The sequence below is a fragment of the Amia ocellicauda genome, chromosome 2, assembly GCF_036373705.1.
Source record: "Amia ocellicauda isolate fAmiCal2 chromosome 2, fAmiCal2.hap1, whole genome shotgun sequence".
Lineage (NCBI taxonomy): Eukaryota > Metazoa > Chordata > Actinopteri > Amiiformes > Amiidae > Amia > Amia ocellicauda.
The window spans coordinates 4,807,623-4,834,404 of record NC_089851.1 but is presented as its reverse complement, the minus strand read 5'-3'; the positions used below and the strand labels follow the sequence as shown (position 1 = coordinate 4,834,404).

Sequence of the window (26,782 nt, the reverse complement as noted above, 5' to 3'; positions counted from 1 at the left end):
TCACTGCCCTTGTTCTCAATTCTACACTTTTGACAATATACCCTAGCATTTTGTGTTATAGTATCTCCACTATAGTCTTGTGGAATATATAAAAATGCATTAGATTATATTAATAGTAAGCAAGGTATGTTATACAACAGTAGTATTGCGGGTGCAGTTTGAGCAGTAGTTTGAAAAAAAACAGATGAAATTTCAAGTTTTACTGAACATAGTTTGTTTACGTCACAAAACAACAAAAAACAGCGGATGGATACCATTGAATGCAAAAAGGGGTATTCTACAAAATGGAAATGTATATATTTTCATAAATTATTCAGTAAGACTTCAATAATGCATACGAGTGATGTGGATGTGTTTTTCATTGTGTAGATTGAGCTACAAAAGCTGAGACTCTACTGTGACCCCGAACAAAGTGAGAGAGAGACGGCGTGTGAAATCTACTCCGTGGTAAGAGCTTATATTCTGAATTCAACAATGGGAAACCGGCCCCGCTCTACTGCGGCGCGTGTCCTGTGCATTGTACATCGGCAGTTAACTCGCCTTGCTCCACCATATTTTATATTCACAGTGCAAAAATAAACACATCTATTTACACTGTATAGACACCTGGATTTTCAGCCATGGGAAATGCCTGTTCTGTTTTCCACACTCCAATGTAGTTTCAGCTTTTAATTATATTGACCTGCAGAAAAAAGGCTACCCATGTTCCTGCATTTATTCAAGACATCATGCTGTCAATTCTGCGTACACCTCACAAATGGTCACTTGGAGAGAATTGAACATGAGAAGAAATCCATGTAAAATGATTTTCTATTTGATCTTTTTATTTTTTCCCAAGACCTGTGCTGTTTTATTAGCTTTCCTACACCTGAATTTCTATTAGCTGTGGTGTCAATTGCTTTATTGTTGAATGCGCTAGAGGCCCCTTTTGATTTATTATTTATATATATTCTATATTCTACTATGTATTAGATTAAGTAATTTAGTCTGGGAGTATCCAGTAGTGTAATATTCATTGATTTTGTAAAGAATTGTAGTTGCATAAACTGATCTTTAGTAGCAGCTGTCATGTCAGTGTATATACTACTGTAAAAATATGTATTTTTGATGGGTTATTATAAAATATAAAATGTGTTTCTTTATTCTTTGCTCTTAAGAATTCCCAGAGCAGATGTGATTCCAAAAAGACAGGATACTGGTGTAGAAATGTCTCGGTCTGGAATTATGTCTTTAGATTTTTGTTAATAAATACATAAATCGGTCCCCACCAATGTGAGAACAGGTACAAACCGAAGACTGTTTTAGGGCTTTCTTGGTCACATCCAAGTTTAATTGGCTAACCTAGGATTTAGTTTAACGTCTCAAGGGACTCGGGTTCAGTACTTCCAGCTGTCCGGTAGCACCAGCTTTATTTCCCGTTTAATGTCGGTTCCAATGAAAATATCAAAACCAGGAAAGAAAGGTGAACATTTATGATGTGTTTGTGTGGGATTAACACAAAAGACTAAACATTTGAAACGCTGCTTGTAATGGAAAATACAATATAATGGAAAATGTTCACTGTATTGAGGTGGAGATCCTGATTTAATATAGTATTTGCCAGTGAAGTCTGGTTTACCTTGCAAGTGCACATTCCAGATATGTTTCAGGATCTAACAAGGGGAATATGCCAGTCTGCCATTTGACGGGATGTAATTTAAAAAACCCTTTCACATGCAGAAGATCTGCCAAGATTCACTCAACCGTCCAGGGCAGAAATGTAATTCATACCAAGATGGATTTTATTGACTGGTGCAGTTCCATGACAGCCCAGTTGTTTTTGGAGAAAATGTTTCTATTTACTTTCTCTCTCTGTTTTTACAGGATGATGAGAGGGTGAGTACCTTCTAGTTCACTTGAGTTTTACTTGGTGTGTACATTTTAAGTCCCTACATTTGAAGCACATTCCCTGTTAGTTGATGTGTGTTTTGTTTTTAAACCCAGTGCCCCCTGGACAGATTGCCCGCCGAGGACCCCTGTGATTGCCCTGCTGGGTCTCCAGGTTTTCCCGGCCTTCCTGGACCAAAGGTGGGCTGGACTCGTGGAGTGTCTACCTTTTGAAAACGCCGCAATTTAAATATTGAGCAAAGCAAAGTGAATAAGGGGCCAATAGAGGGTCCATAAGTTTTGTTTAATTACAACCATCCTGTTCCAGAGATCTAGATAAAGTTATTTGAAGAAGAAAAGAAGAATGTGTAGGATTAGCGTAGAAGGTCTGTGCTCCACCAGATGAATCTACAATAGATGTTTGAGTAAAACTTTTTTTTTTTAATTTTATTTCAATCCAGGGTGTCCGAGGTGATAAGGGGAAGCCAGGTCCCCAGGGTGCTGAGGGTAAGCCTGTGAGTACTGACCAATATCCCATTCCTCCTGGTTGTCGGTAAGGCTTCCTCGATTTGTATCTGTCCTTGAAGGCCCAGGTGAAGGAGGGGAACCCAGCACCGCTGCATAGACACGGCTGGGCCTGATACAGACTGGCATGCATTCTTTATCTTGCACTTAGCCTTGGTGTCCCACCTCTCCAGATCATGGAGTACACTGGGCCTTTCTATCAGTGTGATTGTTTGTGATGCCTGCTATAGCGGTGGGCAATGTCATTATTTTGTTTGGATGAGAACTGGGAAGATCGAGGCATCGTAAATATCCCGAGACCTCGACAGGAAATGTATAGAACCCCTGCCTTTACAAACAATTCTGCAAAGTTATTACATTAACCAATAACAGGGTTTACTGGTCACCAATCAATAAAGCATTGCAATAAGTGTGGTAACCTTTTATTTTTCACCCACTTTTGCGTTGCAGATTCGCTCATCCTCTTTCTCCTCTTCATAGGTTTAAATCTTTAATGAAATCTCTTCAAAGACGCACCCTCTCAGATTTCCAAATTCCCTCAGATCACAGTATTTGTAGCCGAACCAAAAAAAAAAAAAAAAATGTCTATAAATGTGCATGGTTAGCACATAACTTCCTTTGAAGGGATTAGTGTTCTTTCCCGACTTTCCTGAAGCCGTCACAAATTCTAGTCCACAATGATGATTGAAGCTCATTTGTGAGTGTTGTGATTCATTATCTCGTTTTTGTGTAGGGTTCCCCCGGCCAGCCGGGATCGCCAGGAACACCTGGGTTGCCAGGGGAAAAGGTGAACGACCGTCTTATCCCAGTGATTTCCGCTTGACAAATCATTTCAGGCTAGAATCCGTTATTCATCTAAATATTTATTTCATCCGCAGGGCGAAGCAGGTTTGCCTGGGTCCCCAGGGGAGCCCGGATTACCAGGCGTCAATGTAAGGTTTTCTTACCTCATCAATGTTATGAGAAATGCGTGTATTTGTGTGTCTCGATCAGTTTGTTATTGATTGCATGTTTTGTGCAGGGTGAAAGAGGGCCAATGGGGATTCCAGGAAAACCCGGGCCTCCAGGACCAATGGTAAGGCCTAAGTGATTTAGGAACTGTAGATTTAGCATTGGTGGATCTACTACAAAATACATTGTTTTGTAAGGTAAACCATAGTAAAACAAACCACTATGTCCACTGTACTGGCTAGTATAATGTAGCTCCTTCTGTTTTTATACAGTTTGTGTGATTTTACTTGGGGGTGAAATAGAGGTTGATTTTTCTCATTGTTTTGGTACTTATAGGTTGACTAGTACATTTACAATAGTGTATTGGACAATTTCTGGGAAAATGCATTTTAAATCTGTACTTTTTAGACCTAGAGCATCAAGCGCTACAGATTCTATTGTTAATTATTTCACTACATTTGAAATTGGTTATTTATAATTGAAAGGGACCAGATGGGTTACCAGGAAACTTGGGCATTACTGGAATACCAGGAGAAAAGGTAAATAATACATAAATATAAATCAGATTTTTGCTGAACCTGATGTGCTTTGTAACAAGTGTTTATAGATTTAAAATATAGTTCTATAGATGCTTTTATTTAGCAGTACTCTTTCGAGTGTAATATTAATTTAAGAAATGTCAAACTAGGACATCGTATAATTCTGGTTTTACATTCAAATCGCTCACTTGCAGGTTTCTGTCCATTTCAATTGTTTTCCCAGGGAATTCAAGGCGAGAAGGGTACACCTGGTTCTCCCGGTCAGCCCGGACCTGCGGTAAAATACCTTTTATTTATCAATGTGTGCGGTATTTTTTTCCATTCCTCCTTTACAGTAAGTCATTCTGAGTTTTAGCGTCACCTGACTGCTGCAAGCCAGATGTGAATAAAGTAGAATAAAGGCAAATAAGCAAGAGCCCCTTTGCTCGGTGACCCGATGGCTCCCAGAAGACAGGCTTTCACCAGGGGACCAGCACCGAGGACCACATCTCTCCAAATCAATGGAGATGCCTGTAGTGGAATTGAGAGAATCTATCCTGGACCGTTTTTCAATCTCATAACTCTAAACAGCTGCCACTTTTCATGTTTCTTTTGATATTCTGGATTCAGGACTCGTGTAACGTGTCATACATCATCCCGGATTAGAGCTATGTGCTACTGGGGACCCCGGGGTTTATAAAATAGCTTGTGAAATGTGAATATAAAAAATGTAATCTATCACTATGTAGCTTCAGGAAGTGTTTACCGTGGCGTTAAGTCTCACTCATTTGATGACTGCAAAATAAATCCACGTTCTCTGTCAGCACGGTCAAGTTATTATTTTTATGGTTTGTAATGATGCCCCTTTCCTCAGAGGCCGTGAGTTTTCAGTGTCTCGCTGGTTTTTCAATTTCTCCGACATCTCCGTCTGCATTTAAAAGTGTGGGCGTCTGAGAAAATGGGCCTAATTATTTGAATGATGTTTGACTTGGCCAGCGCAGGGGGAAAGGACTTCAGCATGTGCAGCGTTAGGGATCGAAGCCACTTCTCTGAAATCCGCCGTTTTCTTTTCTCCGCATAGGGATCACCTGGAAACCCTGGCAAGGACGGACTCGCTGGACTGATGGGACAGAAGGTCAGAGACGCGATCGCTATTATTCTTGCATAATGTAGTATAACACCTAACCTTCACCTATTTTATTTCAAGCAACAAGCCACTTGACCCCATAAAGTGGCAAAATAAGATTCTGAAGCCACAGCCATGTTTCAAAATTGTTTTGTTCATAATTTAGCCTGACACTCATTTTATACTTGTGTGTATTGGTTTATATTATTCCCAATAAAACTGCTGAACTTTTAAGTGTGACACATTTATAAGCACAGTCCTGTTGATAGTGTAGGTGCTTAATTTAAACCATGCATGATGCTTTACTACAGTACAGGGCTGTAGAGCAAAAACTGTTTTATCCATTTAAATCCTCTACTATGCTTCTTTTCAAAGTGGTTGCTTTCAAGTAGCGTACTTTGATCTGCTTAGAATTGTAAAAAAGATGTGTGAATCTATTCACCATTTATAGAATTTGAAATGGCTCTGTTTGCCCTGTAGTTTAAATCGGTGATACTGTTGTTCTATAGCTCTTACAGAGAATAGTGTTTAAAATACATCACCCTTGGAATCTTCTAATGTTATGATTGGACCAAATAAATGCAAACTTTGTTTTGTTGTCGTTTTTGAAGTCTCATAGATTGTTGATCCACCCTTTGACTTAATTACAGAAGGGCAGTGATGTGACAGTGATTCAATGAGTTGCTGAATGTGATTAATTGTCAGTTTGTGGAACCAGTCATAGATGATACTCTCACAGTTTCCTTAGTGTCTGTGGCTTCTTCTCTTAGGAAAGTTTAATGACAATCCTCTTCCAGACAGTCCTTGTTGGGATTTCAATCCGGGCTGTTCCCCAGTCATGACAGACGGCTAATGACCTTGCCCTGCAGCCATTATTTCGCTAAACATATCTACAATTCGTCTACAACCGATTTCTCTTGAAACATGTTAATGTACTCACGAGAGTTCACTGTGCCATGGACAAGGGACAGATGCATTACCTGCACTAGTTAAAACGCACAATATAGTTTACCAATAAGTATATTCAAGGAGGATGGAAATGGAAAACATACTGATGATTGTAGGGTTCAAGACAAGTACTTCAGACCAAGGGGGGGGAAACATCGTGTTATATTGAAAATGCATCATTGTCACAGAGCCGCCCCTTTCTTGCTAAATTCTTTCGAGCCTTTCATGGCAGGAACATGTCAAATATTTAAAAGGAAAAATATTTTCCTTCGTCGGAGGTGTGCTTTGCACACGTTTTGGCAGTGCTGGTACATGACGTGCATCACAAGATATTTATTCTGGTAGTTCACGCACACTGGGAGTTTGTTTGCAGTGTGTTACCTCACTCCTTGCATTACTTTGTTTGGGAACAAGTCAAACTTTTTTCCTTCCCCCTAACAAGAGTATTTTCTTCAACCCTAGACTAAATAAAACCTGACTGAATGGAGGATTATAGTCTTTATTTAGAATACATGAAAAAAGCCCTTGTCATGCATGGTCTTATCTTAGAATAGAGAAACTCGCTTGGCAGTGTGAGGATGGAAATGAATGAACTTCTTCAAAGATGAAAGCATTAATAATTTCCCTTGGCATTACTTTGAGATCCTCGTAGGCCCTGTATCTTGCCATCTTGTGTGCCATTGAGCAGAACTCGTAGCAAAAGCCTTTGTATGAATAGATCGCATTGGGAAATTATGAAGTGAATATTGTTAAGGAACAAGTACCGAGCATTGCCGTCAAGTTGAAAGCTGGGTTTTGATTGTGGGTTTTATGCTCGCTGAAAGAATACGGTATGCAGTAATTGTAAATGAATAGCATATTTTTGGGAAAGCGAATCAAAACATACAGCAAGTTTACGCTTGAGCACACCATAATGTCACAGGCCTATATTCTGCTGGTTTGATGCGCACAATGGGAAAGGGACATTTTAACCTTCCCTGGCCTTCCCAGTTCCCCAGCGTATCATTGTCCTTCCACACCACCATCCCTCCTCGCCTCATCACGTACAACATCTGCATAGACTTAAATCCATGTGTGAAATCGTTCATTGTACCCACCATGTGCTACATCTCTGGCCAAGCAGTGTAGGTCGTAATTGTTCTGTTTAGGTGTTCCGGTAACAATTGAAAAAGCTAGGCAGAGCAAAATTGTTCTCCTAAATAAGGAAACCACATTATTCCTGCTTATAAAATTACATTTGTAATCATTGGTCCAAACCACAGGTCTTCTGGAAGTAACACAAGGGGATGAATGGTGGAAATATCCATTACACCTACCTGATCATATTAAGTTCTCTAAACCAGATACTACAGGAATAGATGCCAAACAAAGCTTTGGTTTTGAATGTGTTTGGCATTGGTGGTATGCTGGCGGACACATTTTATCTTGTTTTTAAAATATCTTCATTACTGACGTAGTTGAGTGTATGAAGCTTTAATCTTGGGTTGTTGACATTCCTTACGGCGACGTCTCTAAACCATTGATAAGCAGCGTTAGTGAAGATTAATGACACTTTTGAGTGCAGAGGCCTAGTGTTGAAAGATGTGTTGTATGACTATCTGATTTAGACTGGTCTTAACATAACTTAAAAAATGTAACAAACATCTCTATAGGGTCCCATTGTGTAGAAGCAAACATTGTAGTATCCAGGAAGTTAAAAATGTACAATTTGTCCAGCATAAGCTGATCTCAGGTTTATCTGGCTTTCAGCCTAAGTAGTAAAGCACAAATCCTGATAAAATGTGGTCACTGGGAATTACCACTTCAATACTGAGACAATTTCTTTATCAGTGCCTATATCAGTGTCCTTTAAAAGAGGAGGCGGTTATATGTTCAAAGATGCAAAGATACTAGTAATCCGGGCAGACCCATAGACTGCGTTTTCACAGTGAAGTGGCCATTATTGGGTTTAGAAAAATGCAGAATGGACTATAGAAGTGCCAGAGGGCAGGGTTAGGAGGGGCTGTGTGTTCCCCCATGCCATGCTACTCAAATGTTTGTTTTTAAACTCTGATTCAGTGCGAAAAAACATGGGGGCTTGTGGCAGGACAAGGTGATCACAAAAACATGCCATGGGAGTTAACCCCCACCTCCGCAAAATTAAATGAAATGCAAACTGTGCTAAGTTATTTGAGTTCTGTTGCTGCAATGTTTTATGATTAGGCATGGATCACGGTCACCAGGGGTGTGTGGAAAACACAAACTTGGATTTGCGAATTTGAGAACCCGCTCGTCATATGGCAACATGGAGGTTTTAAACAGGAGGAAATAAAGGCCAGGCAAGCTCAGTATGATTTCAGTGTAATTAGGAAATCGGTGAATGAGCGTAATGTCATTCTTTCACATGCTTGTGCTTCTGGGTGTGTGTGTCTGTGAATGCACACGTGCTGCTGTCTTCCGGGAGAGTGGGCTGGGCTTCTCCAGACACCAAACGCCACCAGGCCGATATTATGCGCAGATTGTGCACAAGCACACAGGGATCAGTTTGTCTTGGCTCGGAGCGCTTGTGGTTTGGTCACGGGAACAGCCCTTGACTGCAGATATAGCTATCAATCTGGACAGGATAAGTATACTTTTTTTTTTTTTTATGGCGGACATTGGAATCAGATGTCAAAGAAAGGGGTTTGAAATGCAGTGGAGTAAAGCAAGACATCCACTCACGGCCTGCACAGTGCCAGGGAGGCAGACATGTTTCTTTTTGCAAATAAAATAGACCCTAAATATGCTAATACTGTCATACACAGGGCTATTTATAGATTTTATTTATCAAAAGACTCATGCAAAGCACTTTTCTGGTATCCATTGGTTACCATTAAAGTAAAGCAGGTTGAACTTTTTTAGTTTTTACAGAACTTTTGTACATGTACTTTTTCAGTCGCATATATATTATATTCGCCTTAATGAAGATGTTTGTGCATCAGACCTTTATTCTGCTTCTGCTTAACCTGACTTTCCCCTCATCAGGCAGCGTGGACGGTGTCTCACAGGCCCAAACAGGAGCTTTTCATTTTTTGGTTGTTGTTGCAAAGTCAGGGCCACATCTCAGGATGACTAAACCGCCTCGTTCAGCAAAATCAGTCGCTCTTGTATGGCTGGTCGTACCACGTGCTGTCAGGTTTGATGTTCTCCGATGTGCCTGTCTGCTCTCTCAGAGTGTCACAACTCCTCTCCACTCACGTTGTGCAGCGTTTCCAGTGGGAGGTTTAATAAAACTGCCTTGACCTGGCCGGCACCTACAAACACAATTGGGGAAATAATAAGAGTCGCACAGCTGTACTTCAGTCAAAACGGGGAGCTTTAGTCCTTCATTTAATCCCGCTCTGTACAAGGCAGAGTGAAAGTGGCAGCCCATCGTTTTTCCTGTACACGTCATGTGTTATTGACATCAAAGGCTGAGGCCAGAGCGAATGCTGCCGTATGTGGGAAGCAGAGCAGGATTCCGAGCTTAATGAAACCACGAAAATGCCCTCAGTTTTTCAAATGCGTCCCGTGTATATTTAGACACTGTACTTACATGTTAATATGGCACAGTCAACCAGATGAATAAATAGACCGTGAACATGGAGCGAAGTTAAGAGTTGAAAAACAAACTTAAGGCACATATGCTCTTTCATTTTGTTTATTTGTATTCGCTGTATCACTTAAAATAAGAGAAAAAGAAATCTCATGTAAACCTATATACAATAAGCAATCAAATCCTACATTGAATAAAGACTCCTTCTATTAAAGAAGAAGCTTCCTGACTGCTCAAATGCTCTAAACAGACTTTCTATTTTTTATTTTTTTTAAGAATATGTAGAGAATCTTCATTTCTCTAGCATTACTGGCAGACTTTGAAGACATCATAGCTACCATATGTGACATAATCCCTTTGCTTTTGACTTCATATTTCTCTGTTTTGTATCTGCAGGGCACAGTGGTTGATAAAGCATCTAAAGGTTGCATGTGTTGGTATAAAAGCAATATCACCCTGTTTGATCCTTCTATACCCTCAATTTAGTCACATTTGCACATCCTCAGAGACCGGCCTCCACACAGTTGTGCGAACAGGCTTTGAGAATCTCAAAGGTTTGTGTCCACAACAATCTATGCAATCTCATAACGCATCATTTTTGGATTAGGTGCTGAAAGAAATTTAAATGTGTAAGATTTGCATATCGAATTAATGTCTCCTAAAGATACCCCAAGTATACACAATCCTGAAAAATATAGATTTTTGTGCAAACAATGTATTTATATAACACAAAGAACATACACTGATCTACTTAAACATACAATTGTAACTTATCCTGAAACGAGCCTTAAAATTAAGATCTCAAGTGGATATAAAAACACTATAAATGACCATGATTTTGAAATGAGGAGTTAAATATATATATACCATGAGAGTCCTGGTAATAATTTGCATGTCCTAGGTATAAAATGCGATTGTATAATATGGGTGTGGGGCGATTTATGTGTTAATGTTTTAATGGTTAAAATAAAAAAACAATCATTTTGTAGGGTGCAGCCAGGGACAATACCGGATACTGTGTGGCAACAACTCTCAGTTTTCAGTACACAAAATGTATTGTAGGTTTGCATTTTATTTCCCAATTCTTATTGTTCATAGTGCTGCCACCTACTGCCTTCTTCAGGAAACGGTTTTGTCCTGCAGAAGATAGATCATGTTGTACAGATGTTTATTTCCGGTCCATGGCTCCAATTCATGAAAATAAATTGATTTTATTTTTTCTACTGAGTGTTTTAATTCAAACTACCCCATCTTGCTTGTCCTTTAATTTCACTTTATTTTACACAAACTCCCCTCCTTTACTGCATACCACAGAACAAACTGAACTAAAAGCAAATCCTGTTTCTGCATTAAACCAGTTTCCCAGCCCCTTCAACATCATTAAGAGTAATTAGCTACCCACCAAGAGATCAACAAGTGATCTGATTTGGTTGGAAATAATTTTATTAGGCAGGATTTTCAGTTATGGAGTAAATCTCGATTTTTAAATGGTCTTTAATTACACATTTAGGCACTCGCCATGCTCTTGTTGTGGGACTTTTTCAGTCTCTGTAAAATGCAACTAATAGAAACGTGCTAAATTTAAAATGTTTCATAATAATGATATTTAAAATAATAATAATAATCCAAATGTAAATTGCTTCACAGAACCAAATGCATTATTACTGCAAAATAATCAGTGCTTTTTGTATCTAGTCTAATTCAACAGCAGGGCTTCCATTTCTGATCCTTGGGACTCGAGTGCCCTCTGATTTCATTCCAGAGTCTCTCATTTACTTAATTTGGCTCTTTTATTGAACTAACAATTTGTTTAATTTGACATTTTGATTGTTATGAGCTCTTAAACGGCTAGCTATTTCTTATTGTGTGTAAAATATACTGGTAAAATATAATTTTTTTATGAGCTGAAAATGATTTAATGTCTAGCTTTGCAAAAGCTTATTGTGATTAAGGGATGTGTAAAGGAGAGCTGTGGTAGACATGACAGACCCAAGGATGAGGTTTGTTTGCTCTGTTCAAAGATGTTCCAGAGATACTTGTGATTTTCAAAAACAATTTTACTGTAGATTGCCATAAAGTAAATTGTGCAAGCCAAGGGTGCACAAAGGTTATTCTTTTTTTTTTTTTTTTTTTTTGTAATTTAAACATCTCGATGACTCAATTTCTATCGCACTGACACATACTATAGGATCTGTTTTTAATGCAGTTTTCTTTGTAATGTCACGTCCCCTCTTGGAGATTTGTTAGCTGGAAATGCTTCAGATTCTCTGTCTTTTCAATGTATTTAGTCTCCAAATTAAGAGTGTCCACTGACTTTTTAAATGAGCAAGTTATGTGCCCTCCTTCCATACTTACTCACTGACCGGACAGTCTGTACAATTACAAAAGAGATCAACACACATTATTAGTTGCATTATCTTACATTGTGGTCTCCTGTAATTGTTAAAATATATTCCCAAATGTGTAAGGTTACCATATCTGAACATTCAAAAAAGAGGACACTCCGATACTGGTTTTATTTATTATTATTTTTCAAACAGATTTGCGTGTTTGTTTTTTGTTAATACATTTATAAATTAAATAACTTTGCAGAAACAAAACATGATTATATGAAAATACATTTTGACACTATAACAAGGTAAAATAGTACAAACTATCTAAAACTATGAAGAAACCATAACAACTAACCACTAGTGATTTGAGAAGGTTTGAGAAGGTGTCCAGTCTGCTGTGACCCGCGCCGGTCACTGCGGTCACGGTTTAGAAAATGTCTAAAACTGTAGATTATCTATAAAAATCGCCCTCCGTAATTGCATCTTTTCGCTGTCCTATCAAACTCTGTCCTCTGACTCGCTCTCCCTTCACATCTCACGCCCCAACTAAATAAAACCTTCCTGATTTGGTTTTTGAAGTCTTTACAGATGTAATTTATTAATGACCAATTGTTGTTCATAAAGGCTTAAAATATGCAAACATCATTCATATATGATCGAATTGTAGCGTTGCCAGAGTGGAAGGGTTACACACACACAGAGGAAATTGTAGTTCAGTGTTGGGAAAAAAGGACAAGCAAAGCAAATCATTTTTAGATATTTCACAAATCCGGACCGACATGTCCGGGAATTATTTTACGTATGGTAACCCTAGTATTGTTTCATTTATTTAAATCTGTAATTGTTGTTCTCAGATTTCCTGGGTGGTGAACAGACACCGACAACAACCAAGCTCTATAATTCAGTGCACAGACCATACCTCCTCTTCACTTCGCATTTTAGTGATGGCATGTAAAACAACTTTTGTGACTCAAATGTGGTCAGGCATCTCAAGATTTACTCCTGCTGTAAAATGAATCCCAATCAAGCTGTGGGCTTCTCCAAGGGTTCGGAACTGGGAAGAAGGCCAGTAGTCTGTTAAAGTGTTTATGCGTGTGCAGTACTGTACGTACAGTAGAGTGGGATTCCTGTGTGTAGTGGGAAATAACTGACACCAGCAGCAGACCCACGCAGACTCTGACCACACGTCTCCGATTCGCCTAGCCTCAGCTTTCAACAGCCCACACTTACAATGGTAGATTGGCGTCTGATTGGATACCTGTATTGGAGAACAGTACTGCTACTGAAGCCCTTTCTCTAAGAAATGTAGATGAAATGAGAACTCGCAAACAGATCAATCATTCAATCTAGCAAGGCTGGTACTAATGCTTGAAATTGGGATGTGCCGGTACTGCATACAGATTGAGCACTGGCCCAGTTGGACAACCAAACTAAGGTCAAGAAGAGCTGATATATATACAAGTTCTCTTTATACAAATAGCAAAAATAGGTTTAATAATAGAATGAAAACACCGAGAGGAGCATGTCACTTTATTTCTGTCTTTCTTGTAGCACAAGTTTCGTTTGTATAAATTGGTACAAATAGAACTTGACAGAGTGAAGAAACTTGACTAAATTCCATAGCGGAGTCGTGGGTAATTATAAGGCACTATAAAAACATATGATTGTAGTTACCAATGTTGTATAAAAGCCTATATGACAGAAATATTTGGAGAACCCACCACCTCAAAAACAAGTCGTCTCCTAAAATAAAGTGCTGATGGTCTGCACATTCTCGAGCGGTGGCTTGTAATTTAACAAGACAACGCAATGGCTCAGATTGAATTTATAGATAACATTCATGCCCGAGTCTCGAATATAGTGCACCCCCTTAATCACAGAGCATATATACATTCATATTTCATTTCCGTGTTGCATGTGTAATTGTTTCTGTTCATTGGCTGAAGGATTGCTGGTGATCTGTTGATTTTCCTTCTTTTTCACAATCCACATATTTCAGCTAAAGAGGAAATTATGAGAGCGAGAATAATTTAAAGAACACATCTGTGGGTAATGAAAGATAACAGGAAATGTTATATTTCAGTAAATTCCTGTTTTGTTGGTATTGTTTACATTTCAAATTAAACTCATTTAACCATGACCAATCTCGAAAAAGCAACATTATGTTAATGCATTGTTGTGTTTCTAAGGTGAATATCATTAAACGATATGATGAACTAAAACAATAATTTGATATCTGAAATATACATGTATATAATTGTTTGTATTATACTCAGTAATTAAACCCATGACTCCAGAGTTAGTACTTTGTGGAGTTTATTCTTTGTAGGGCAGGTTCTACATTGACCTTAGTTGCACACATTTGCAGTTCTAACTAGTATGCTAAGAAACGTTTTCCTGACCTGAAAAGGGTGCAAAAGAGCAGAACATGTTGGAAGATAGGGCAAATTAACATTTTGACTCTGTTTCAACTATCAGTACCTCCCAAAGTTTTTATCAGTTATTACCTCCCTTCATGGTTAAACACAACATGCATGCATTGCTTTATAAACTGTGTGAGTATTAGATTCAGAAGGCCTACGACCCCTTACACTTATTGCAGCTTCAAGAGACGGCGCATATTCATGTGCAGTACCATGTCATGTGTTTGTATGAGTTTGTGTGAGCAGATCATCGCCAACATCTCTTGAGGAATGTGGATGTCAAATAAGATATAGGGCAAAGGACTGTGTGTGTGTTCAGGTAGAAGAGTGATGTAAATTGTTTGCTTTTAAAAAGTGGTCTATTTTCTGTGCTGTTTGCCAAGAGCCTGTATTGCATATGGGCTCAATGCACAACTCAGATGTTCCAGCCCAAAAATGAGCTATGGGCAATTGTGCGTTTCAGTGGAATTCATGAACGATTTTAATAGCAAAGCTGCTTCAGCTCCCTCAGCGCACGGACATCCCGTCTCTCTTTCCGCAACCAACAGGTCAACAAGCGACCTGGAAAACTTGGGTTGTACTCTTTTTCAGAAAACCAGGGTTGTATTCGTGGCCTGTGGTTATCTCTTGAGAATCATGAGGAATAAGGCCTAGTGGAAGAAATCCACAGCCCCTCTCGCTCAGCCCTCACAGCATCTTTGCTATCAAAATTGTTCACTCATTCCACTGCCATGTATAATAAGCCATAGTCCCTGTGGGTGTTAGTCTCGACTTGAAAGATGACACAAGTTCCCTTGCATCTTATTTGGGTCATAAAGTATTCACATTCAAACCATGGCAAGGTTTTTATTTTAATCCAAGCGGTATGGGCTCCGTTTTGTGCAAACATATATTTCTATTCCGGTCTATTTCAGTACATCCCGATTTCGGCTTGCTAAGATGTGAAGCCACCGAGCTCATTTGAAAGGATTTACTGTTTCGACAAACACACAGATTTGTTTTTTCTTCTAAAGAATATAGTACATTATACTGAAGTATGATATTCATAGTCATAGGAAGGATGCAGACTCTGCCAAAGCTGGCTCTAAGCCCCTGTCGATGCTTGTATCAAACAGCTTTTTTTGTTTGCTTGTTTTGTGAACCAAGAAAAACTATGAATTTTTAAATGTGTACCTACCTAACATTCAGACCATGACTCCAACTTTTAATGTTTGGCCACACTGCGGGAGCTCTGTGTCCTTAGGGGTAGAGTCAGTTTTCCTAAGCTTATAAAGCACTTTCTGAATACATTTATTTAGGTTAAAAGAGTCCTATCTGTTTTCCGGTCCACAGGATATGTTATTATTTTAATACTTTGTAATATCAGTGTTTCATAGTACTTTTCTTTCATTTGATATTTCACTTGTTATTCTACTGTAGTTATTAAAGTAATACAGGTAAATTTGTGCTTCTGAACATAGAATATGTTGGTAAAGGTTGTTCGGATGTGAACGCAGATGCAATTGCTTAGATGTAGATGTGACGATTTAATATTTTCTGTCTATTGTAGGTGATGTAATTCATTCTAATGTGAGAATTGGTACATACTGGCATGTAAACGCATTTCCGCTGGCATTTTCTGTGACCTCCTTGCCTCTGTCTGTCATTGCATGTTACCGTTCAGTGGCGGTATCACACAAACAGCCAACACACACATGAATGGGCACATATGCATTGTACATACTTAAGCAATCTCTCCTAGAGTGCCTGCATGGAGAAATATTCACATTTTAATGATACAGAATGTGGGGAAAGTTGAATGATGGCATGAAACCTGATGAAGAGGAATGAGACATCAACAAGTTCCTGGTACGAATTTAACTTCAAAACGATTGCTCTCACAACAAATTGCGCCGTTCACTTACATTAGGATCAAAATAGACCACGTGTCGGACAGCTGAGCACTTTCCAATGGCGTTTCTACAGTGCCATTAATAGGAAAATGACATGTTTAAGTCATCTGCTGTCCTTTACAGAACTATCACTGTTGCTTATTTATATTATTGTAGCGTTACTTAAGATAGACATGTTCAAGAAATCGCTCCACCTTTCAAGCCCCTTTCTGCTCAGCCACTAAATAAATAAATGATGATTAATGTGATTAATTGCATACATTAGGAGGCAGAACTCCTCTTAGATATATAGCAAAATGAAAGTCTGTCTCTGCCAAAGACATTCAATTAACTTTGCTTGCTCTTGAAAAGGCCAGTGAACATTTGACATATTGTGAAAACATAGTAGCATAATTTAAGTCTATTAAGGCTATAACAAATGTTATATATTTTACGTCACCAAGCCTAATCATATAAATTGTTAATTATAATGTAATATTTGACATGAAGACATAATATGGCCACGCTAGAAACAATCTGGAAAAATAAAGCCTGAAAAGATGGAAGAAATGAACCGAATCATCAATATTTTATTTCAGTCGCCGAGTGCGTTTCATTTTTCATGACACATTGTCTCCTCATCATGAATTGGAGAGGGTAGGAGCTATCGTGATGCAATAGTGAACCTATTTATTCAAGTTTTCTTTGGTTTCTGAATAAATGGTGGAGTAAATGAATGGCCACAGCACAGATTATCTATTTCAAGTTTACCTTTCATCTTGCATCAAAATGACAGACCTGCGAAGTATGTTAAATGTATTCACTCTCTCCTCTCAAGAACTAAATTCCCTTAATCTCTTTTTATTCAATGTAATTTAAAAACACAGCAATAACGTATTTATATATACACATAGACACCCAATTTCCCCCTCTTTTATGGTCTAGACTCATTCCTTCAGCATCCTCTTATCTGTACTGGTCATGAGGCTAAAACACCCTCATTGTCACACTGCACTCATCTCCATAAACCATATCCACAAGGTGATGCTAAATAAATTAAATAAACTACTGATTTAAATTTGGTGGTTTGGTTTTGATTTGGCCTCCTTAATGCCCTTGATACGGTTTCTGTAAACCACTGCAAGTCATTTAATATAATATAAAGTGTGTGAAAACAATCCCTCTTATGACTAACACTTTGTGATGTACAGATTTAGACTCTGCTGGTAAAATCTGGCAGAGATCAGTTCATTCAATTAAACAATATAGAACGTAACCACATTTGGGAAACCCGACTCTGCCCAACCCATGTGCTCACAACGAAGAGCAGAATTTGTCGGCTTCAAAAGTGACAACTATAAAGGATTCTGAGCTGTTTTGATATGGTCATCGGGGCGTCCTCTTTACAAAATTACAGGGTCTGTCGCTTGCAGGCTGAGAGGCAAGGCGCTGTGAAAGGCATGCCTGTGGTTACAGCCCGTACATTTACTCCCCTCCTCTCTTTACTTGGTAAAATAAAATGGATCACATACACGATTGTGACGCACAGGTACTTGATACCTTTAACCACAGAGAAACAGTTTTAAAAACCCAAAACTGGTATCTACACTCCTGGGGATAACAAAGAAAAATCACCGTATTCCTGAGACGTGTGCGAAAATCAGAGTATCAGCAGCCATGCAATTCTTCTGAGACACTGAAGCCAGGAGGAGATGAGTCCAGTGGTGTTCGGACGTCCCAGACTAGGTTCAGCTGTTCATTTCCAATCTTTTATGCTCACAAAGTTGGCAGTTTGTTCTGAAGATTTTGCTGTTAAATATGCTCGGTTATTAATTAGTTGTGAATTTTAGTTCCCTCCCTTATTTCATTTTTTTTTTTGTATCCTTGTCAGGGTGAGAGAGGAGGCCCTGGGGAACCCGGGCCAGACGGACAAGGAGGACCTCCGGTAAGAGTGCTTCTAAGAGTAAAAAGAAAAAAAAAAGACGATCTATATATACAAGCCAGCTTTTCATTTGTAGGATCGGAGAAATAATAGCATGTGAATACATTTGAGCAGTTCATTAGATGTGCTCCTGTGTTCAGATTCATCTGTAGTATGATATACGAATAATACAACCAAAGAACAAACGAGAATGAAAACAAACCTCATAAAGATTCATGAGCTACCCACATACACCTCATAAATAGAATTAAACTATAACTAAATGCATGTTTGCCGGTTGTAGTGAGGGATAGGCAAGTTTGCTATTTTGGCTCGGAAGTGCATTCAGAGAGGAAGTTGTCATTGCACACCCTTCCCTTAGAAGGCAGCACAATAATAAAGAAAAACAGCAGCCCTTTAGTAAAGCGGTATGTTGGTAGAGCTTTTGTCAGAATGCATTTTTAAGTTATTCCCATGAATGAATCATCAGTATGAAGGCAGATGTTTCTCTCCCCATCTGTGGACCGTTCCTGTCATATTTTAATGGCCCATATCTTGTCTGCCAGTCTCCTTCATGGGCTCCAGGCGTTTTATATCACACACACAATGTGGAAGAAGTCTGATAGGGTCTTTCTCCATGTGCAGCTTCTTGTCTAAAGGAATATGAATTGATTTTAATTTGAACATGTTATATAGAAGTTAGGGATTTCAGGGTTTGATGAAAAATATGTGAACGATCACGAGGAAATAAATGCTTACAGATTTCCATGCCATTAAATATAATTGCTTTTCAATTCAAATCGGGTTTAACAACATGCACACACACCTATACATTTAACATAAGGAAATGTTGGTGTAATTAATAACAAACCGTTAAAAAAAAGTTTAAAAAACGCTTTGTCAAACATGACTTTAGTGCATTGGCACATGCGCACATGACATTTAAGGATCTGTTCATAATTGTCTACCACAATGTTTGCAATGTACAGTAGCCTAAACAACACTACTTTAGAAGCATCTAAACACAACATTGACAAACCTGTAGAGAAAAGAAGTAGCCAGTATTACTACATCCGGGAATAACCCTTACTTTTCACCCCATTTATCTTAGACCTCTTTATTTATCCAAGCCCTTTCTAAATGTAGACGTTTAGATGCAGTTTTACCCACAAGGCTTTTCTCAGGGGAAGACCTGGCCCTGAAAGATGTGGTTCTTATTGATGTTAAATTAGTCTGTTTCCTAAGAAGTGATCCCAAAACTAAAAGTGTAAAGGTTTTTGCGGTCTTAAAAAGGTTAGTCTGTTAAATAAGTTGCTTTATATTCCTCTTTTTTTATTTCTTATTTGCTGCATGCCGAAAGTTATATTTTCTGCTTGATTCCCATCTTGTTACTAATTATATTTTAGTTTGCATCAGTAATTGGCTCTTTCTGTAGAACAGCTTGTAAAACAAATAGCAGAGAATTATGAAGAACACCTACACCCTCAGATGCTATATTTTCTCCTTACTAAAACATCACCAGCACAACATGCTTTTCAACAATACTCTTTTGTACAAGGTATATAAGGCATAATGCAATAATTACATGGTAAACATATGCCATATTTTACTTCAGTTAGTCTGATTAAACCATTACCTGTACAATGTGTTGTTCATAACTTAACTAAATGAAACTGGAGATGTACGTGTATGAACCAGGCAGATGGCCATTTAGCTGGTATTACATCAAACTGAAAGATCATGGATGTACAATAGGTGGGTATCCATATGTCCACAGGAGAACATTAAATGCATTGATCATGAATTCATCATCCATGATCCATCCCACTGACCCATAACCAAATGGCACCATAGGAATTTTCTATGAACTCATATTTTAGGCTAGCAATGTAGTGTCAGTTCAATATATCCCGCACCGCAGTTTGTTCTGGTAGTCGTTAAGTACTGCAAATGAACAAAAACAAATGCTGAAGGGATATTAGAAATGCAAAAACATCCATTATAAAAATATCTTCTACCCACTGCACTGTATTTCCTCTAAAAGTGCGCTGTTTCTTTTGGCAAAACATAAGTAAATGCTGTCGTGCAATTTTTTTAAAAAGGATGTAAAACTTTAGCTTCTGGTATTGTTGTTATTTTCACCCACTCCTTTGATGGAAGCTATATCCTGATGGGGAAACCTCCACAGCTTAATCAGGACATCTTTAGCTACTGTATAGTGGTATGAAAATGCATTTAACAGTTTCAGGCTTTGGATCACTGTGGGATCACAGAGGGGGTAGAAAAAGCCCTGTTTTGACAAGCTTTCAAAACAAAGCTGTGCAGCTGCTTTTCACTGCAGTCCACTGAAGTTTACTTTATTTTAGTTTTGTTTCTAGTTTATGAATTTATTTTGATAGTTTGATTTGTTTCCATTAAAGAAAAAAACATGCATCTTGGTAGGAAGAACTGTATTCTATCTTGAAAGTAGATTTAATTTAAAAAAAAAAAATGTTCTGCCAGTCATATAGCAAGATCTCAAACTCTCAAAACTGTCAAACTTTATTTTTATGATGCCTTTTTGGATTTGTTAATTAATATTGGATTTGTTTCTGTTCTCACTAGAAACAATTATTTGCAGAAACAAGAGATTTATGGACACTGAATATAAATACCAGTACTAATTAAAACATAAATAATGTAGTGTGCATATTTCTTTTATCAGTAACCTGCATGTAAGTTTTTGTTAAGTTGAATGAAGACGATATGCTAATGATACTGTTTCCAAGGGCAAGCAACCTTGAATCTATGAGCAACTCTGGTACAGATGTATTTCTCTTACCCTGAGATTGTTTTACACAATACTGCGATTGGGAATACGAATGACGGCATTTAGTTTGTATGTAAACAATCTACAAAAAAATGAAACAAAACACAATGGAAAACAAACCAAATCACTACAACCTTGTTAATGCATGAAGCTCATTATTTTTCCACCTATATCAGCCCTTCCAGAGAGAATCAATAGTAATTAAAGAAGATACTTTATTTCAACAGTGGAGGTGATTGGTGGACACGGTACAGGAGATACATCACAGCTCTTACAAACTAATATCTTGTATTTCCCCTTTACTGTCTACCAGTTTCAAGTTGACAAACAGACTTTTTATTTAAATGTATTTGTATTTTATTTCTTGATTTATTTATTTAAATGAGGTCAAAACCATCTTTCAAGCAGTTAATTGCATCTGGGAGAAGATAATAAGGGCTGATTGTAACTGATAGTAATTGTACTCTGAATGCAAAGTGCTTTATTTATTGCTGGAGGTTGTGTGCAAACAAGCATTCAAAGACCTGGGATGGTGACCCTCTACAGGTATCCCGCTGAAAGATTATCAATGAGAAATGATGGCTTTAACCAGCAGGGCCTCGTTGCTGGTTTCCCATGTAAAGCGATTTGTTTTCTTTAAGCAGAATGTAATATTAGAAAAACTGTTTCATGCCACACACCAATAATATTACTGTTTTAAGGGAATTGAAGGACTCCTATTTCAGTATTTTCTGTTTAAATTGGCCTTGTCAGACTTAATGTGAAATGTCACAGTACACCTTCAGGAGATTATTGTGATGTATGGGCCCTTTTATACCTAGGGAAGATGTATTTTACCAACTGAAAGTGCATGTGGTAAATGGGACAGAAACATATTTCTAAGCAGCGAGGTACAAAGTTAATCTCTGAAAACTGCTAGAGTTTACCGATGTGACACACAATTCATTTAAATCACTGCTTCAGCAATTCATTTAAATCTCTGATTCAGCATTTTTCTTCCTTAGCACAAAACACACCCCTGCTGGGACTGATATTGAACTTTCTCTAGTTTTGGAACAGCAGTAGCTACAGAAAGAGCACAGATATATTTTACATTTCAGACTGGTCAAAACACACCGGGGGTGAATGAGAAAATGAACTCAACTCTCTTTCCCTTAAGCATTGTTATTATTCTTAATTATTATTATTGATTCTGATTGAGGCAGATGATAGACCTTTATTCCAAGAGCATGTTCATTTCTTGCAAAAGGAGACTGATGCTTTAGACACCAGATAATACCCCAATTCAATTGCTAATATGAATACTGTTCTAGAATAAATACTTTTCCACATAACACAAGGACTTTCTTCAAGATTGTATTTGTTTCTTCAACAGTTGTATCACAAATACACACACTGACTTCCCAGGAGATTTTCATTTGACAAAAGCCTTGGGATAAACAACAGCGCCTCCTGGTGACTGGCTAGACACTTGCACAACTGCTTTAGTCCAAGGAATAGGCGGTGCTTGTCCCCCGATGATCACTGACACTTAAGAGATTTCCATTTCTGTGGAAGAGACGCAGATTATATGATAACACCATTATGTCTATGTCTCTTTTCACAAGCTTTGTGTGGGGGTTCTGTTGATACATGTGTTGAATGGTAATTCACCACACTAGATTGGGGGATAAATGCATGTGGGTCACTAATTCAATTCACACTAATAATGAAAGCTTGCTCTCTGCCTTGTGCCATTTCTGAAGTGATTTACTTTTAAATGGGTCTGTCATACATCACTGTGCAGCTCGTGGGTGTTTCACTGAATCAATATTCGCTTCTTAATAGATAAATTAGTGTTTGTCTTACAGCCATGCGTCATATTATTGCATTAAGCTATTGTAGTTCCAGATCGATGCTATTTAATGTACTGTATTCTTGTTTTAACACTATAATTCTTCTTATGAAACAAATGTAGTTTTTAAAGATCTTATGTAGCCTTAATGATATATACTATGCAAACAATCTGCTTTTGGCAGAACACCAGCAGAAGCTTTCTGTGAATTGAAATGTAGCCAAAATGAATTTCTGACTTCAGGCCACCAGCTTAGAATAGCAGCAAAAACTTATAACGCCCTGCAGTCTTTTGTAGCAACTGGTATTAAACTTTATATCAGGTTGTGTAGATCTGAATAATGTATTAGCTCATGTTAGGGTTAACTTTATAATATGTTTCTATTGGTTATTCTATGAAGCTATAATAGGATTTTCAAAAAACATGCATGCTGTTCATACTGATACTGTTTGCATGCAGTGGTGTGTGTATTGTTCTAAAAAATGAATGTGTCCTGCGGTCTGAGAGGATTTGTAATAATAAAAAAAGAGAATGCAAATCAATCCACTCTTGGTACATTCATCGGTCTTGTTTTCATCAGGGCTTCAGGGGCTTGCCGGGCCGGCCTGGACCTGTGGGAGCCAAAGTGAGTGATCTCTGAACGCTTCAGATAAACCATCATGAAGGAGAGCGGGCTGGATCTGTGCAATAGCCTTTGCAACTCACCTCCATCTGAATATCTGAGAGTCTTACATTCGAGTGAGCTCTCCTGTCCCCATTAATACACGTTAATACACAAGTAGCCACAAAACATGTCAAATGTAACGGTTTTATGGAGGTAGATTGCAGAGAGATCCCCCCGTTCTAGATATTTTCTACTCTGTTTTGCTCACATCATTACAGTAGATGTTTTAATGGAAGAATTAAATATAACAATGGACATACAGGGTCATGCATTGAAAACCGTGAATAAGTTGCATTGTATGAGAAGGTGCCGTCTGTTCCCTCACAGGGCGAGCGTGGCATCCCAGGTCTTAAAGGGACAACGGGACCCCAAGGACCCCAGGTTAGTGATGTAATTTGTGGCGTGTCTTTAGCAGTTAATGTCCTTCCTGTGTGTATTGACAGTTATTGCCCATTTACACTTACAAATATATTGTTTTTTCTCATTAATTGCACTCATTAATTGACTTAATCCTGAGGATCATTAAAAACTTTGCCTCTTATTCCAAGTTTGGATTTCTTCTGGCACAACTGACATTCATCAGACTTAAGGCTCTCTTCATTTGTACGTGTCAAAAAAGACCATCATGCACAAAAGAGTCTATGACAAGAAATAAACATCCATCTAAAAGCATATTAATCAATTGTGCCATAATGAGCTCTTTCCATATAATGGTTATTATATATATGTTCTTTTTGGAGAGTTCAGTCACCTATAGAGCAGATATATTTATAGAGCATTTTGGTTTCTAGCAATGACAAATCTGATTCCCTTCACTGGGGATTTAGGTTTATTTTCACAATACATTTGCATTTGTGCCTAATCTTTATGAAAATATACTCTACTATCAAACACATGGTGCAGTACATGAATCATGGCTTAGTTGACCGCGTATTCTGCCTTGCTCCGTACAGTCTGTGATCACCGCTTGGGCTGAAGGCCTTTATTTAGCGATTCTGGGTTTTATGAGCCTTCACAGCTGAGACGTGTCCTATTATGTACATCTGTTGCCGCATATGGCTCGGTTTAACCAAAGATTGATTAAAAGTGTTGGATTGCTGCCTTCTGCTGGACATGTAAGACACTGCAGCTCTTCCAGCAAAGATGTGAAGGCCTTATAGTGTCTCAGAAAAGCTAAAAACAAGCATTGTTACAATACATTCAGTACAAATAAAGTATATCATCGTAAAGGAGAATGATCCTTGCTAAGTATATATGAAATAATTGTATAGAATTTCAATCAAACTATTATTGCACAATTTCACAATCATTGGCAACTGATCGTTAATGTATGTATATAACAGACCTCCGTCTCTTTTCTGTACAGGGCAATCAAGGCCCCGTCGGCCCACCTGGCATCGAAGGACTCGAGGGCCCGAAGGTATGGCAACATTAATACTATTTTAATGGCTTTTCCATTTTAGACACGTGGATCTTTCCTCTGATGAAAACTACGGGACCTGTTCCTAGTGATGCTTCTTCTTTGTTTAAAGATAAAACTCTCATCTTTTTGAAAATTGTGTATCTCAAGAAACATTAGGCTACCACAAAAAGGTGTAGGGGGGCTTGTTGGTGACATCTGATGTGTTTAGAGGCCCGAGTGTTGGCATCCTTGGGTGGAGAAGTTTGCCCTCTCAGAGGCCCGCTGTGCTCTGTGTTTGTGTGCAGGGAGTTCCTGGGGAGCGCGGGATAGCGGGGGTTCCTGGGCTTCCAGGACAGAAAGTAAGTATTCAGTTAAAATGTATGTCGGTGGACAAGGTGTGAGACTCACTAACGATCCCTTCTACTGCTGATTTAAAGAGACGCATATACATACACACACCCCCACACATGTGGCATTGAAAGTACCACACCCCAATACACAATTTTATAGAGTACCAAATAACTACAGGGTGTGCTGTTGCAATCGGAGGCCTGTGGACTGTGCAGCTCTGGTAGAATACCAAATAAAACACAGAAATAGAAAGCAACCTTCACAGAGTTACTCACTACAGCACAATCAAGGCATTTTCTGATACTTGAATGTTATGGTTGTTTTTTCTATAGTAAAAATCTGTTTCAGTTTGAACAAACCACATTGATTTTGTTAAATAGTGCAAATTTTGCTCTGGCCCAAAATTGAACTCTTCTCAGACCAAGATTACATCTATGCGTCATGATACATGGTTGTGGTGCTTTGAAACTGTGTAAGTGGATTTTCTGTTGCAACATTTTAGTGTGACACTTCCTACACAATTTTGCTACAGTATAAGTAAAAACCTTGAAGTATTAAAAGGCTCTAAACTATTCTAGATCTATGAATTCTTACCATGTCTGTGTATGTCAGATTGGCCTTCATGTGATTGAAAATTACTGAACAGACTATTCTAAAGCTTTATAATTTCTATCACCTCTACACACAAACGTTAGTCCTGGACATTTGATAAGAAGACTTGTTTAATTTCCAGAATCAGGTAATTTAACCTATTCTGTTTGTTTTCAACATGGACTTGACCAATACATGAAGATGTAGTAAATGGGTTTGAAAGTGTTATTGAAGGAAAAACTCACAGCCACAGCATCTTTTTAGTTCTGAACATACATTTATATACTGCTTACTTATTTATTTTAAGGGAATGCAAGGAGAGCAGGGGATTCAGGGGCTGCCTGGCCCGATGGGGAATCGTGGATTAAAAGGCCACAAGGTAAAGATTATCCGAGTGTTTCTATCACACACTGCTGCCTATCTGGATCTGTATTGAAATGAAGCATATGTTGCAATTTTATGTAAAAAGGAAGTAACACTTTAGGGATTTTTGGTACAGTTTGTTTTCTTTTATTGTATTTATTTTGCCTGTCCTTGGAAATAATTCTAGCTGTGCTTCTGGGTCTTACATTTAAATGATCTATACAGGGATGTAATTAATTTAAATCATGGTTGCCAATCTTAGTTTCTGGAAACATCTTGTGGTTATTTTTTTTCAGTAAATGTTTTTAAATGGTTATACATGTTGTGCCTCATATGCTTACACTTTCATCCAAATGATTTGGGTTCAATTATGTATATTTCGTTCTATAACCTTCCATCATATTATTTTCCAGGGGGACACTGGTGAACCCGGTGAAAAAGGAAAACAGGTGTTGTATAGTCTGTTCAGGAACATTAGGAATATACAAATACTCTCATCAGAATTCAATGCTCTTATTTATTGAAATTTTTATGGTGATTTTTTTAATGTAAAATGGTTCTGAAAGTTATAGTGGTACCTGAGCTCAGTCCCCTGTGGTTAGTGCAATTGTTTACTGTGGCGTACAATCAATTTTAAAGCATGCACTTTTTTTTTTTTTTTCATTTCAAGCTATTTAGGAGGATGCACAGATTTAGTGTTATACCTAAAGCCTGTTGTGTAACAGCCAGGAAA

At 38.1% G+C, this 26,782-nt stretch overlaps 1 protein-coding gene and 1 long non-coding RNA gene across 2 annotated transcripts in view; both read left to right on the top strand.

Moving 5' to 3' along the window:
- LOC136712261 (collagen alpha-1(XXI) chain) overlaps nt 1–26,782 on the top strand; it is a 41,277-nt gene that overhangs the window by 3,399 nt on the left and 11,096 nt on the right. Inside the window, exons 5-15 of the mRNA XM_066688717.1 lie at nt 370–447; nt 1,864–1,875; nt 1,984–2,067; nt 2,328–2,381; nt 3,125–3,178; nt 3,270–3,323; nt 23,670–23,723; nt 24,709–24,762; nt 25,050–25,103; nt 25,994–26,065; nt 26,463–26,498. Coding sequence (XP_066544814.1) covers nt 370–447; nt 1,864–1,875; nt 1,984–2,067; nt 2,328–2,381; nt 3,125–3,178; nt 3,270–3,323; nt 23,670–23,723; nt 24,709–24,762; nt 25,050–25,103; nt 25,994–26,065; nt 26,463–26,498 — 606 coding nt within the window. The remainder of the gene's footprint in view (nt 1–369; nt 448–1,863; nt 1,876–1,983; nt 2,068–2,327; nt 2,382–3,124; nt 3,179–3,269; nt 3,324–23,669; nt 23,724–24,708; nt 24,763–25,049; nt 25,104–25,993; nt 26,066–26,462; nt 26,499–26,782) is intronic.
- Nucleotides 3,413–5,091, top strand: LOC136762881 (uncharacterized). The gene is made up of 4 exons (XR_010820924.1): nt 3,413–3,466; nt 3,828–3,881; nt 4,105–4,158; nt 4,942–5,091. It is a non-coding gene; the product is annotated as an uncharacterized LOC136762881 (long non-coding RNA).